General features: G+C 39.5%; 2 protein-coding genes across 11 annotated transcripts in view; both read left to right on the top strand.

The window, feature by feature from the left end:
- The window catches only part of ATOSA (atos homolog A), an 87,207-nt gene extending 81,081 nt beyond the window's left edge, over window positions 1–6,126 (top strand). For 6 of the 9 annotated variants that reach the window (XM_007117826.4, XM_028494929.2, XM_055087948.1 and 3 more), the window contains 3 exons: window positions 909–977; window positions 3,284–3,483; window positions 5,528–6,126. In XM_007117826.4, the coding sequence (XP_007117888.1) occupies window positions 909–977; window positions 3,284–3,483; window positions 5,528–5,681 (423 nt within the window). In that variant the 3' untranslated portion in view covers window positions 5,682–6,126. The other 3 variants (XM_055087950.1, XM_055087949.1, XM_055087951.1) reach the window with 2 other exon arrangements.
- A 7,139-nt stretch (window positions 6,127–13,265) lies between these two features.
- Window positions 13,266–15,843, top strand: part of ARPP19 (cAMP regulated phosphoprotein 19) — a 19,171-nt gene continuing 16,593 nt past the window's right edge. Inside the window, exons 1-2 of one of the 2 annotated variants that reach the window (XM_024128834.3) lie at window positions 13,266–13,352; window positions 13,586–13,640. In XM_024128834.3, coding sequence (XP_023984602.1) covers window positions 13,596–13,640 — 45 coding nt within the window. In that variant the 5' untranslated portion in view covers window positions 13,266–13,352; window positions 13,586–13,595. Of the gene's footprint in view, window positions 13,353–13,454; window positions 13,641–15,843 lie in introns of those variants that run through there. The other variant, XM_024128833.3, reaches the window with a different exon arrangement.

Raw genomic sequence — 15,843 nt, 5'->3', positions numbered from 1 at the left:
TGTAGAGCATGCAATTATTCTACTTAACTACTCAAAAGAAAACTATTCACCCAGTTAAATGAATCAGCATTTGTTTCTTAAAGCTACCTAAGAATTAAGTATCACAGTCACCACCTGTAGTAATTTGGTCATCCTGGTTATCTAGAAACTTTCACACATTCAATCTTAGCTTCCCGTGTTTTAATTTATACTGTTTGTCATTGTTTGGACTTCTGCAGTGATTACAGCATCTTTCTCAGAAAACTATTTTATATAATATGGCAGTGCCTCTCAAACTTTAATGTACATATGATATCATCTGGGAAATCTTGTTAAAATGCAGATTTGATTTGGTAGGTCTGGGGAGAAGCCAGGAATTATGCATTTCTAACAAGTTCACAGGTGATGCTGATGATGCTGGTCTGTCTCTAGTCAGAAGTCCATATACGTATATAACAACTCAACTTTCTGACTGAAGAATTGACTTCATTTTTGGGAAAGACTTAGGATCAGTCCTCATTCCTGAGTTTCTGTATGTCCCAAGACCAATAAATTGTTTTGCTTCATTTCCCTCCTCCCACATGGTACAAGAGAACAATCCTGTCATCTCCCTTTATTTTCTTTTTAGTTAAAGAACTTCTCACTTCTATATCTTATATCTTAATATTAATTTCAAGCAGTATGGTCATTGATGTTATGTATTGTTTATTGAAGCATCTCTAGGAAGAACAGTAAATTGTTTCCTAGTGAGGTGGGATCCTCACTATTTCCTATTCATAGGATGTATCTCTATTAATTCAGTGTGAATGTTTTTCCATACAAATACAATTCTGAAATGTTAGTAATTACATGATTTATTATTCTTATTTTAGTCTTTTATGTATATATATGCATCAGTTTGTACTCAGTTTGTCTTCTTTTATTTCAAGGGTGTGATTACTTTAGAGTCCCTTGGTAAAAGGGGTTATCGAGTACCTCCTTCAGGAACAATACAAGTGGTATGTGTTTTATAGCCTACAATTGCAATAATCATTCTCTCACATACATATAGAACTTAGCCCTTTCTCCTGCTACTGCCTGCTGCAACAACTTTGGTAAGTAAGAGTGGGGCTGCAGCTTTGTTTGGAGTTTCCCTGCTCTGCCTCAGGAATGACCATTTGGGGACCTCCATAAAAGCAAAGCATTAATAAGCTAATCAAGGTGAATGCTTTAGAAAAATAGTATATGACAGTTAACATAATTTAAATAGAGCTATTTTCAGTATAATTAGAATTTAGATTACCAGTACCTTCTACTTAATATAATAAGCCGGATTGAGATTGACCTATGTAAAAGGAGACCCCAAATATTAGTATTGCTTTGTCAGGGAAACATGGGAAGCAAAATTATATTATCCCTACTGTAATAATTTCTAAAATTGATTTAATGAGTTGGTTACACAAAGCAGAAATGCAGTCCGACAGATGTCAGGGCAAAGAATGCCTCTTTCCTTTTGGTCTAGGTGTTGATCTAGTTTTGGCTTAAGAGAAGTCTTCTAGCCCAGAGCAATAATCCTTCATCATCCTTGATCTAGGGTTCTCAGAAGAGTAATTTTATATCAAGGCCAGTTTGTGATTGAGTTCATCTCCAAGTCAGACCCAGGATAATCCTGTAAGCGCAGAAGTCTATTACAGTGTTGGCTCCTGCAGCTCTTGGAAGGAGTCTAGCTGATATTTGTCAACTGAGTCTAGCTGATATTTGTCAAAATGAGTCTAGCTGAGTCCCTCACACTAAGGATCTGGTCTAATTCAGCAAGCCTTTTGATGACCTTTGGCTTCAGTGTGATCAGTGCTTCGAAGGACCACTTTTACTCATCACCATTGTTCCAGTATAGCGAAGAGTCTGTACATTTATTTCGTATCACACAGGAATGAAACATAGTACTAGGCAATATATATGCATGTATGTATTGCAGTATGTACATATGTGTAAATTTTACCGAGGAAAAATCACTGCATTTTAAAGTAAGATTTTTATGTTGAATGGACTTCTTGAACTAAAAGAGTGATCATCTTCTGATCTCTTGCCTCTGGCTCTGTAGCGCTTGTGAAAGTGTGGGTCACTGGAAAGCTAGCTATCAGGTGTCATAATAATGAGCCATAAACCCAGAGGCAGCACATTTACCCCTTGTTTGAAGACTACCAACTCTACTGGCTATTTTAAATCTGAAATTTGGGTATGTCTTTCATTCCTTGTATAAATTTAATTATGTATGAACATGGCTTGAACTCCTGACTTACTAGTTGTTGTGGTTGTTAAATGTATTATTAGCCTTAATCTTAAGACTCACTAGATTTCAAAAATTGGATCATAATATTGATATATTTCTCATTTTGATTCAGTGAGTGATGTCCAGTGCCACGGATGAGCTTCTGAAAGCATGGGCACCAAGTTACCTATTGATGTGTTGGTAATTTGGTTAAAGTCAAATCAGCAGCTTGGAATTTTGTTTAAAAATTAGTACTTTAAAAAATAATATTCCTTCAGTTATTAATGGCCAAGTAGCAATTGAATTTAATTTCAGTCTATTATGATATTGATGATGATTACAAAAAAAGTCTAGTGTCACTGCAATGTTTGAAATGAATCCAACTGTGAGAACATGAAGTATTACTTAGCCTATTTTGTAACTAATAATAATGAACTTTATTTTCTAAACTTGGAAAAATTTCCAAACAAGAAAAGTTCTCTTTTTTGAGAATGTATTTTAAATTTTATAATAACCATATGTACCTGAAACATCACATCAAAATCTAGTTTTACCAAGATTTTATTTTTTTATTTAAAAAAAATTCTATTTATTCACTATTAAAATGTGAGGAAAACTAAAATTCTATTTTGAGCATTTTTCAGTTGACTCATTTTAATAAAGCTAGTGTTTGAAGTAATTGAACTGGAATGTTTTAATTCAGTGAAGGTGTTATTTTGCTTAATCTAATGGAACATTTCTGAAAATATGAACAAGAGTAAATGTTATGTATTATCTATTATTAATATGAGATTTGTGACTAAAGATTTTGATTTGTTACAGGAGCTTTTATTTCTTTTATTTATGTAAATAAAAAATCTAATTGAACCATTAAAAAAATATTGACTATCATTTCATAAACTTCTGAAATTTTATTAACTTTATTCCCCCAAACTGAATTATATCCACTGGGATTAACTTATTATTGAAAAGCCTATTTTATTATTGGCACAATCATTTTGAATCAAATAAACAAATCACTGTTTTTAAAGAATAATTTCTATATTGTTTCTTCAGACCTTATTTAATCCTAATAAGACTGTGGTGAAGATGTTTGTTGTGATATATGACTTACGAGATATGCCAGCCAATCATCAGACATTCCTACGACAAAGAACTTTTTCTGTACCTGTTAAACAAGAAATGAAGAGAAGTGTTAATAAAGAGAACATCCGACATACAGAAGAACGGTTATTACGCTACCTCATACATCTGAGGTAATGTTTCAAATGAATATGAAAATATGTTACTTTAGAAGAAAACTGTAAAATTTTTAGTTTATTTTAAAAATCTGTCATTCTAACTAGACGAGTGCGCCTTGGAATTTGCTTAATTTCGACACTCTTTATGATATGCCAGGATACAGAAAACACATGGCATATCTTCCTTCAGTCATTACTACTTGTTGAATTAGGGGAGTTTTCATTTATAGCTGTGTAATGGAAACTATTTTATAGCAAAACAATGCTAATATATCTGGGGGAATGAAACACAGTTGTCTAAACCAATGCTGTCCAATAGAATTGTAATACGAGCCATATATATAGTTCTGTATTTTCTAGTAGCCACATTGAAAAAAAGTAATAAGAAGCAGAGACTTAATATATTTTATTTAACCTAACATATTCAGTGTTATAATTGGAATATGTAATCTATATAAAAATTATTAATGAGATATAGACATTCTTTTGCTGTAGTCAGTTTGAAGTAGCCACATTTCAGGTGCTCAGTAGCCACATGTGGCTTGTGGCTGCTGAGTTGGACAGGGAAATTCTTAACTTTCATTTATTCATTCATTCATTCAACAAATAGTGATGTGTCAGGCATGCTTCTAGACTCTTGGAAACAGCAGGGACAAAATCTCTGTTCTTATACAGCTTATATTCTGGTGATTCCATCAGAAATATATTTTCCTCAAACTTTTACTACCCAGCTAATAGGTCTAGGTTGTGAGAAACCATTTGTTTGCTCTTGAGGTCCATGCCTCCAGCATCGTAGGGTAAGGTTTTTAGCCCTGAAATCCTAGTGTAGTTCTTAAGATCAATGAGCAAGTCTATTGCTTAGACGAGAACTCAGTAGCCCTTTGCCTGTAACTCTGTTCCTAATAATTTTCTGATGTCGTTCATAGTAAGTCCTCAGTCACATCAGTGACAGTAATTCATCTTAGCTTAACTGCTTACTCCAAGGAGCCCTATTCATCAGGAGGAGGTAACTTTCATCTCTTTCATCTGTTACAACAGCCTTAGCCATATGTAACCAACATTCGCCAAAAAGTCAACTTTCCCAGCTTTTGTCATCTCCACATAATGATTAGATACCTTAAATGCCGTAAAGAAACTGCTTTAGAAGGTACGGCATGATTCCCAAAGCTCACCATGTTCTTCTTCAGATTGAGAAGGTGAAAAACTGCAGAAAGAATGAAAGAGTGAGCCAGTCTGAGGTCTGCTTTAATATATACAATTGACCACCAGATTTTTCAGCTAATTTGGGAATAAAATCCACAAACCCAGATATTTCTGCTATGCAAAGGGAAAACTAGAGAAATTAACACTAAAGGGTATGTTTGACTATCTGCCAGATAAGTTTATTTGATTAAAGCCTCCAAGCCCCTGTATTATGCTATAAGCTGTTAGCAGAGGATAGAAACAGTTCCATATACAGCTTTGATAACCATTTTCATTTCACTGCTAACTTTCCTCTTGGTTTCTAATGATGATTAGGCTTTATTTAGCTAGCCACTACTGGTGGTAGCAGTCCTTTCTCATCCTGTGATTGTCTCAAAACGTGTTAGTTTTCTGTGGTGACTTTCCAAGTGTGGAATCCATTTTAATGTACTCGAAATTGTAGGAGGGCAAGTTGTGTGAAATGGGTCATTCTTTGTAGCTACAAGTTGCCCAAATGTAGTATAATTGGCTGACGTGAACTGAAAGTGCATACTACAGGTAAGGAAAGGTGCATGTGCTGTGGTGTCAGGGATGTAAAGTCAGATTACATGTGAAACCCAGATTTACAAAAAGAAGCACCTCTGTCATTGTAAGAGGGGAAAGGGAGTATGGAATGTTTAGGGAGAGTGAGGGAGAGGCACTGAAATAGCAGCAAGTGCTTTGGCAATATAAGACTTTAAATATCTTGTTAAAGAGGCATTGTTAATATTGTAGCAAGACTAATCCTTCCTGCTTTCAAAATTTAATTACTCAGGTTTGTTTGTTTTAAACACTAATTCCCTGAAATGAAGCATCATTTTGTTGTTTCTTTGTTTAGGTTCCAGAGTTCTAAATCTGGAAAGATCTACCTCCATAGAGATGTACGGCTCCTGTTCTCTAGAAAGTCGATGGAAGTTGATAGCGGTGCTGCATATGAACTCAAATCTTACACTGAATCGCCAACAAACCCTCAGTTTTCACCAAGATGTTGATAAAGAGTGACAATTTAAAGTATTTGCTCAGTACCCAAGTTTGAAAGTAAAAAATAGCGTAGAAGAGAGTGTACCAAATTAACAAGCAGGAGAGTGGGTCCTCTCCTGTTATCCTGGACCAGTTTTTATGAAAGGATTCCTGGGATGAGATCCACATATTCCAAGGAGACTGGAAACACTCATGTCCTAACCCTTTTTGTACTGTCGAAACCACTTCACTGGACTTGTTGCAAGAGCAAACCACCCCCCCCACCCCCCACCCCTGCCACAGTTAGATTAGTGTTTACACGTCTCATTTCTCAGTTATTTAATATTTAATGTTTTCCTTACTACTCAAGTGATGTTTGTCTTTAGTGTTCTAATGTAGCACAAATCCTATGTAAAATCATACTATGTATTTTTGACATTAATGTTGAAATCTGAAATATATGCACAAGTCTTTTAATTTTGTGTGATGTGTTTTACGTACTATTCATTTAAGTTATTGAAAATGAGAATGAAATGTTGAGCTTCTTTCAAGATTAACGCACTATGCAAGCATGTGTACTTTTTATACCTCCCAGGTTTAGTTTTTACAACACCCCATCCCAGTTGCTGTCTCACACAGTAGTCCTTTAACATGCTGTATCGGCAGTGCAACGCAGAGTAAGCTGCTTCACATTCCCTTAGCAAGTTCAGATCATCATGCCCATTCATATTCCTTCTAGAATCCCTTATCCCCAAAACAGTTCTATTTTTTTCCTTAATCACTACTACAAAGGCTTTACGTTAAATTGCTGTCCCATTCTAGATAACTTTTGCAAATTGTTAAAAGAATATGTACTTTGAAAACAAATTAGTATTTATATTGTAAATATATGCAAGAAACAAAGAAATGTGTATTTGGCTTTTATTTTTAGATGAGACATTTATGTGATTGAGTGAATTTCTGGTACCGATCAGACAGTTTCTATTCTAGCTTTACAGCTGATAAGAGGAGAGAGATATCTTGAGCCTTGTACCAATTTATCACTTTCTCACTCACGGTCACATGGAAGGCATTTGGCAACTGGGAAAACCACTGAGTAAAGGAACATGATTGAGTGCATCAAAAGTCTTCCATTCCGCAGCAGTTGAGAGTCCGCCTGCCGATACAGGGGACGCGGGTTCGTGCCCCGGTCCGGGAAGATCCCACATGCCGCGGAGCGGCTGGGCCCGTGAGCCACGGCCGCTGAGCCTGCGCGTCCGGAGCCTGCGCTCCGCAACGGGAGAGGCCACGACAGTGAGAGGCCCGCGTACCGCACAAAAAAAAAAAAAAAAAAAAAAGTCTTCCATCCATCCCCCTCAGAAAGAGGAGTGGTTTTAGATCTTTGTACAGGGACAGTGGGCAACAGCAGATCAGTTAACAAGGCACAAATACTGGGAATCCTCACACAAAGCCGTGAACGCAAGTTAAAAAAATACATACCGTTCAAGTAGGCCAGACCCAGGAGACTTGGGAGTCTAGAACCAAGTGAGCAGTCTGGAATTTGGGAGATGGGAAGGTCTTTATATTGGCACTCAGCTAATGGATAGACTATACAAGGCATATAAGAGTGTGTACCTGCAAGCTGTGGGGTGGTCAGCAAGAAGCCTCTTATAAAGTCCTTTTGAAATACCAGCTTAAAGAGAAAAGTCTATTTATACTCCACGAAAAATAAAAAAGTTTTCAGTGGCACAAATTTATAAAGGTTTGTTTTTAATCTTTAGGTGTGTGGTAACAACATGGAATTAGGACCCATAAGGTTTGGATTATAGTCCTAGCTCTAATGGTATCTGATGGAACTGACTTTTCTGGCTCTGTGTGATAGAGAAAATGGGGTGAGAGTATCATTAATGTGTCTTCTCTTCTTAAAGTGTCATCTAATTATTGGAATACATATTTCAATACATGTATCTAGACTTAAAAAAATTTTTTTGGCATACGGTTGATTTACAATGTTAGTTTGAGGTGTACAGCAAAGTGATTCAGTTATACATACACATATATCCACTCTTTTTAGATTCTTTTCCCATATAGGCCATTACAGAGTATGGTAGAGTTCCCTGTGCTATACAGTAAGTCCTTATTAGTTATCTATTTTATATACAGTAGTGCATATATGTCAATCCCAATAGACTTTTTATATACATTTGACAAAAGTCAATATTGATAATTTTATATAAAACTCAGAAAATACCAAGTATTTAAAACATCAAAATGCCTTTATTTAATTTTTAAAATGTTATTGCTGCTTTAACCTCTCTAGTAATCCAAAAATCAATGATGTATGTGTATGCAGGTGTCTTTTTATGTGGATACGACACTGCAATCTTTCTAGAATTATTTCTAGTACCTGGTTTTCCACCTTTCTGGGCATTTTATTTTATTTTATTTTTATTTTTTTGCGATACGCGGGCCTCTCACCGTCGTGGCCTCTCCCGTCGCAGAGCACAGGCTCCGGACACGCAGGCTCAGCAGCCATGGCTCACGGGCCCAGCCGCTCCGCGGCATGTGGGATCTTCCCGGACCGGGGCACAAACCCGCGTCCCCTGCATTGGCAGGCGGACTCTCAACCACTGCGCCACCAGGGAAGCCCTCTGGGCATTTTAAAGAAAATTTCCAGAAAATGACTGAAGCAGCTGGATGCATCTTGTGTTCTTCCTAGCAAGTTTGTGCAAGGGAAACAAGTGCTGACATTTTGTCCATCTACTTCTTAAGGCCTTTTTTGTCCATATTCTTTTTCCCAGTGAGGTATGGTGACCCAGCAGCTGTCTGCTCTCACTTGCCCTCGCACTATCTCTATCATAATGGTTCTTTTTCTACCCTTCTTTTGTCATAGGTCGAGACTTTACCACACTTCCTATGTGGCTTCTCCTTGTACTCACAGATTATGTCACTACACTGAGAGTTGTCTTGCAGGTAAAGACAACCAACACTGCTACCTGTGGTAGATAATAGAGATCTCCTCATTTACTGCAGGCTCACTTGGCAGTTTTTGCAGACTAACAAAATGAGTGATAACTTCTTTTTAAAATGAACTCCAGGACACAAGTAAACTCCGGAAAGTCCTTGGAGGTTTTCTTATCAGAAGAGAATGAAAAATATTAATAAGAAGTGATGACAATGGGGACTGGCTGGAAGGCACCCAACAGAAGTTTCCCTCTCCTGTCATTTTACCCCACCAGGTCTCTCTCATTCCCAGAGGGTTAGAGAAAGGAAGCAATTTCTCCTTCAAAAACTTCATCCTTGGGATCCCCAGTCTCCCTAGTCAGTTTGTGAGTGAAGCAATGATTTGTTTTTAAATTTAATTTTTTTAATTTATGCAATACATGTTTACTATAAAATTTTTTTACACTACATAGTTATGTAAAGTAAATGTGAAAGTCCCTCCTTCCATCCACCCTTCTAGCTATCACTTTACAGATGTGGTGGCTCTTAAAATTTTAGTATATGACACTCCACCTGATCTACTAGACCTGGGAACATAGTATCAGTCTAGATGGGAAGTAGGCTTTTCATCATGGTAGGAATTCACTCTCAATCCCTAAGACTGTCTCTGTGTGACATTGGAATCAGCTCATTGTACTCCACCATGGATTATCTGTGAGAGATATATGTCTTAAACTTGAACACTGTGGGAAGAGGCACGGAACATATGAATGCCTACTGTGTGCCAGGCATTGTAAACAATTTATATGTTATTTAATACTTAAAGCCATGATTCAGAGAGAGTATGGATATAGTCTACAATGAAAGAAAAAGGACATTTGAAGTACTTGCCCAAGGTCCCATGGTCAGTAAGTTGAAGAGCCAGGATTCAAATCTAGGTTAAATCTTCTGTCTTTTCCACTCTACTACACTGGCATTTTGCCCCTTTTTTCATTTTTTTTTCTACTAGTAATTGTGGCCTGGCATCATAATATACTTTTCATCAATATTCTTGGCAAAAGTTAATTTGCTGTGTAATGAGATTATATAATAAGGCAAAGCCTATTAATCATTAGGGGGGAAAAGATTTTGATGAAAAAAAAAAGACTTTAGGAAGGAATGTCCTAAAGCAACTCAGAGGCCCTTCAACTTAGTATACTGTCAGGAGGCATGCAAATACAGTTGTGAGAAGTTTTAGAAACATATTGTGGCAAATATTTTATGAGATTTAAATGTTTAAAGTTTTAAACATCTCTTCCAGACCCCACTGTTTATCATTCTCTTTAATTCATTCAAAAATTTCCTATTCCAGCCTTTCCAGTTCGTATAATGTTCTCTTGTCTCACTAAGTCCCTAGAGAAGTGGCATCCTCCACTCTCTAAGTTCCACTTACAACACTCAAGTTGTTAAAACTTTCTTTTGTTTTTTTTACAGTTCTCTGACCTATTTATTCAGGTAATATTCCCTGAGTTTTGCTCACAGACATCACCATTTATACTCAGGGTTTTTTGGCACTCTGTTATCTAACTTGGTTTCCCTGCGTTGATCTTCCAGTCTCTCCCTTTCATTAAAAATGTATTGTGTTTTCAGAAAGACAAATATCATATGATATCACTTATATGTGGAACCTAAAAAAAAAAAATACAAATGAACTTATTTACAAAACAGAAACAGACTCACAGAATTAGAAAACAAACTTATTACCAAAGGGGAAAGGGAATAGGGATAAATTAGGAGTTTGGGGGCTTCCCTGGTGGCGCAGTGGTTGAGAGTCCGCCTGCCAATGCAGGGGACACGGGTTCGTGCCCCGGTCCGGGAAGATCCCACATGCCGCGGAGCGGCTGGGCCCGTGAACCATGGCCGCCGGGCCTGCGCGTCCGGAGCCTGTGCTCCGCAACGGGAGAGGCCACAACAGTGAGAGGCCCGCTTACCGCAAAAAAAAAAAAAAAAAAAAAAAAGTAGGAGTTTGGAATTAATAGATACATGCTACTATATATAAAGTAGATAAACAACAAGGACCTACTGTATACCACAGGGAACTATATTCAATATCTTATAATAACCTATAATGGAAAAGAATCTGAAAACATATATATGAATGAACATATATATAAATATATATATATGCATCACTTTGCTGCACACCTGAAACTAACACAACATTGTAAATCAACTATACTTCAATTTTATAAAAGGTATTCAGTTCTTGATATTTGCTACAATATCAGCAATGATGCAGGTAGACTTCCTGTTTGAGGAATGGATGGAGTGTGACTTCTCATCTCCTTTACTCACTCCTACAAACCCTTGAGCTAGAGCACCTAAACCTCAAAAAGACCCCTGATCTTTTTAAAATTTTTATATACCTACCCAGTTCCAAGCCTGAAAAATCTTTTGTGCGTGTATGCACCAGAATCACCAGGGGGAGCTTTGGTTAAACATCAGTTCTTTGACTTTGCCCCAGACTTAATGAGAATCTCCGTCACTAGGGTTTCTCAGTGATTCTAATCCTTGTAGCTAATTTAATTTAATTTAATAAAATTGAAATTTCACTTAGTTGTGCCAGTCACATTTCAAATGCTCATTATTCATATATGGCTAGTGGCTACTGTATTGGCTAGCACAGATACAGAATATTTCCATCTTCACAGAAAGTTCTCTTGGACAACACTGATCTAGAATATATAAATGGCAGTTGAAGCTATGCTGATGGAAATGATTTCTCAGAAAGCATAAAACTGGAAGAGAAGGGGATCCAAGGACAGAATTGTTAAAATCCTCCCATTAAGAGGCAGGTAAGGACTCAGCGAAAGAATGACCAGAGAAGTAAGAGAGAATAAGGGAGTGGTATCCTAAACGTCAAGGGAAGAAAGTTTTGAGAAACAGGGAATTGGTGATCGCTGTGTAATTTTAAACATTAAGGTACATGGTTGATGATGCAAAAAGGAATATTACTTGGGGAAGGATGGCTTCTCAGACAGTCCCCACAGTGGGACATTGGCCTTTGTGGTTTCTCCATTGACCAAAAACTGCCTCCCAGAAATTCAAACTTGCCCTCATGTGAGTGTCACTATCTTTCAGGAACAGATTCTCTTTATCTAAGGTTACATATACTGATTTTCTATATATGTGCATCCATCAGATTTTAGCTCACAAACACATTGATGTAGGATATATACCAGAATGTCAACTCAATAAAAATAAAACTGTTAGATGCTTAAGTTAGCCTGACTAGTGCATTCTGCCTTCTCCCTGTAGGTCTGCATAAAAGAAAGGCAAATTTTCAGTAGGTTACTTTGTGAGTATGAAATGAGAACAAATATTTAGTTGATCTTATGAAGTTTCTCAGCTGGCCCAGCTTAAGTCACTCCCAAGGGATATACTTGTCAAAGAAAGAGCTCAGTCTCTTGAACCCTTGCATTTTAAATGCTCCCTTGCCTGACAAACCCCTTCTTTTCTTTCTCCAAAAGGAGTGCACTTTTTGTTTTTCAAGTTGCAATCCCAGTGCAATTTTTCCTGCCTGAGAGTCTACGCAGGACAACATGGTTGAGTTTTTATGGTTTCCATATTCCCACAGAACTGCATTCATAATCTGTTGCTTTTTACTAGTTTAACTTTTAGAGGGCAATCTTATTTCCAAGTTTCTGAGAGACGCTTCATTGGAACCACCACATATTGCCTGTAGCTTTTCAGATGTCAAGTAAAATAAGGATTCAATGTAAACCAACGGATTTGGCAATTAAGAAAGTCATTGAGGGACTTCCCCGGTGGCACAGTGGTTAAGAATCCACCTGCCAATGCAGGGGCCACGGGTTCGAGCCCTGGTCCGGGAAGATCCCACATGCCACGAAGCAACTAAGCCCGTGTGCCACAACTACTGAGCCTGCACTCTAGAGCCCGTGTGCCACAACTGCTGAAGCCCACGTGTCTAGAGCCTGTGCTCCCCAATGAGAAGCCTGTGCACCGCAGCAAAGAGTAGTCCCCGCTCACTGCAACTAGAGGAAGCCTGTGTGCAGCAATGAAGACCCAACGCAGCCAAAAATAAAATAAATAAATTTATTTTAAAAAATCATTGGAGGAGTTTGGTGCCAGCAGTTTGAGTAAAGTTGTGGGAGTGGACCCCTGGGAGTTGACAAATGAGTAGAAGCTGAATTCCTTCATCAGATATTTATTAACTATCTAGGAATTTCTGGGCTCTGAGAACAAAACATAAGCAAATATGGACGAGGTCCCTGCCCTGATGTGGCTTATCTAAACAGGAAAGGTGACATTCATAAAGTAATCACAACAAATACTGTCTAATGATAAAGCGTGCATTGTCGAACTATGCAGAGATGTGACAGCATTTAAGAGGTGGATCTGACCTAGTAGGGTCTCAGTAAAAGCCCGAGGCGATGACGTAGGATTGAGGATGTGAAAAATAGAGTTAAGAAGACAAAGCAGAGTGGGGAGAGACTTGTGGAGCACAGAGCTATGGGGCGCCAAAGAAAGTCTGTATGGCCGCAGCGCGGAGAGCCAGGAGGAGAGCGGAACCAGGCGAGCCTGGGGACGTGAAAATAGGAACGCTCCTGGAACCGAAGGGACCAGACTAGGTAGGCAAGGGCGGGGAGAGGCGGCTACACTCATAAACTACAATTCCCAGGAAGCATTCGGCGGACGGATGTGAGGTGAGGCGCGAGCCGCGACCTTTGAAGGAAAAAAGGAAGTGCTTGGGCGTCGCAGAGCGGGAGAAGCGGGCTAAGGTAGGCGAGGGCGCGGCGCGGAAGGGGCGGCGGGCCGCAGTGGTGGCGGGCCGCAGTGGTGGCCGCCCGCCGGGCGCGGCGGGGCTGCGTGTCGTCATAAGGCGGCGGCCATTTTTGCGGGCAGAGACGGCCCGGGCGGGCGCTCGGGGAGTGGGGCGGGCCTGAGGCTGTGTGGCGGGCGGGCGGCCTCGGTCACCCGGTAATCGCTTCTCTTCCCGGCGTCTTGTCCGCAGAGGGAGCAGAATGTCCGCGGAAGTCCCCGAGGCAGCCTCAGCGGAGGAGCAGAAGGTGAGTGTGCCCGCGGAGCGGGCCGGGGAGCCCGCAAGGCCCGGGGCCGTCGCTGCCGGGGGCCGGGCCTGGCGGCGGCCTGGTTCCACCGCGGGCGGAGGGGCGCAGCCGGAGCCAGCCCGGCGCCGGTGCAGAGCCAGTGTGCCGCTTCTCCTCGCCTGGCAAGGCCAGACGCTCCGGAACCGGCCGCCCGCAGGAGCTCGGGTAGTTAGCGCCGGCGTGGTGCGAGTTGGAGGTTCTCGGCGTCCTGGCTGAAACGTTCCTTTAGCGCCTGGGTGTGTCGGGGTTTCCCTTAACACTCAACTGTACACAGGAGCCCGTGACTTGGTCCTTATGCGTGGAGCCTAAGTTTTTCCGTGGGCTGCACTTGGCTCATGAACCTTTATTTTTCCCTCGAAGAACTAACTGTCCACCTGCTTGTATTGTCTGCGTGTTCTTAACTCCAAAGGCGGTATCTCGTGTTGGGGCGGTGACTTAGACATGGGTTGGAATTTCAGGTCCAGTCATTGTTAGCTGTGTAACCTTGGTCAGTTACTAAACTGTTCAGGCTTCAGTCTTCTCATCTGGAAAATAAGAATAATAGTCCTTGCTGGATACAGTTGTTGTGAGGCTTAAATGTGGTGGGTAACTTAAGCTTTGTCGCAGCGTGTACTCCGAAATGTGAGCCAGTGGGATTCGCCTATGGTGCTTGACTAAAACTCGAAAGGTTGGAATTTAAATTTTTTTGCCAGCTGACTTGATCACGTTTTTCGTGGAAACATGGGATCATTTTGTAAACTCACTTGTAATACCTTGCTGATCTAGGGAAATAGGCCACGGATCGGTGTGATTCAGATTAGGGATATAAAGGATTTATATTTGTCTAGGCTGGTGCTTGCTTCTAAATAACCATAATTATTTAAAGAATCAGAGGGCATTGTCATAAATAGGATTTGGTCTAATACTTGGATTTTGTAAGGGCTTCTGCTTAAGGTTACAACCATGCTCCTAATCAGGCTGAAAATTTGATTAGTGTTTTAAACCCATCCCATGTGTTCTTTACCATGTTAACTTTCCCTAAATTGGATGGTTCTGTTATGATATTACTTGTAAAGTAACTGGAGAAAAAAGCAATAACAAATAATAGGCCAAGTCACTACCTTATTCGAGACTATTCCGATGTAAACTATGTTGGGTATTTTTCACACTTTGCTAAAAACCGAACTTGGGGGCAAAAAAAAAGTATATATCATATATATAATTTAAGGATTACAGTCATAATCGTAATATTAAATATTATGTATTTATCGTAAAATATTTATCGTGGTGTTCATTAGTGCTTAGGATTTAGGTACCCAGATAAAACAGCAAACCCATGTCTGTGCTGGCTTGTCCTAAACACTAAAATCAACCTCAGTTTTGACTTCTGACGCACAATAATGTGCTATGTAATTTTCTTTTATGAGATTTGTTAATATGTTGCCAAAGCGTGGAGTGTTGATTTCTGCATTGTAAATGCTTTCACTTGGGACAGCCTAATACTTATGTCTCTTAACAAGTTTAAGGCTATCTTCAATGCTTTATTTTTGTGTCTACATTAAAATTTTAATTCAGGTCCTTTGGTTTTAGGGCTGCTGTGTGAGTTAGTAATGTAACATCCCTTCTTGAATTAAGGTTTGGCTGTAGATGTTAAGTGCCCGTAGCATGGATACCATCCCTAAACATGAGGAAAATGTGCAGAGTCACTTCTGTGTTCCTGTGGGCCAAATCACCTGTTTCTTCTATTTGGAAGAATAGTTAGATGACCTAAAAAAAATTGGATTGTTGTTTTTGTACCCAATTGACCTTTGAATTAAAGCCAAAGTATTCAGCTAAAACACTTTTATAGTTTTATGGTACGTCAGCCTATTGCTTCTGAAAAACTAAGGTAAAGAGATGAGCCTGGCATGGAGTAAGAGCTAAGCCACTATTTATCTACCAGAGTAGTATGTGCACCCTTGTTAAGAGAAGAAAAATGTATAGGCCACTATTTTTTATTGCGATACTAATTAAATATTACAAACGTAAAAATAAGTATAAACTCTTATCTCTCTTACACCACTCTAAAACTAAAACAGGGCTTCCCTGGTGGCGCAGTGGTTGAGAGTCCTCCTGCCGATGCAGGGGACATGGGTTCGTGCCCCGGTCCGGGAAGATCCCACATGCCGCGGAGCGGCTAGGCCTG

This window comes from Physeter macrocephalus, chromosome 11, assembly GCF_002837175.3.
Source record: "Physeter macrocephalus isolate SW-GA chromosome 11, ASM283717v5, whole genome shotgun sequence".
In the NCBI taxonomy this organism is placed as follows: Eukaryota; Metazoa; Chordata; class Mammalia; order Artiodactyla; family Physeteridae; genus Physeter; species Physeter macrocephalus.
Note: the sequence above shows the minus strand (reverse complement) of the source record. Positions and strands in the feature narration are given on the sequence as shown.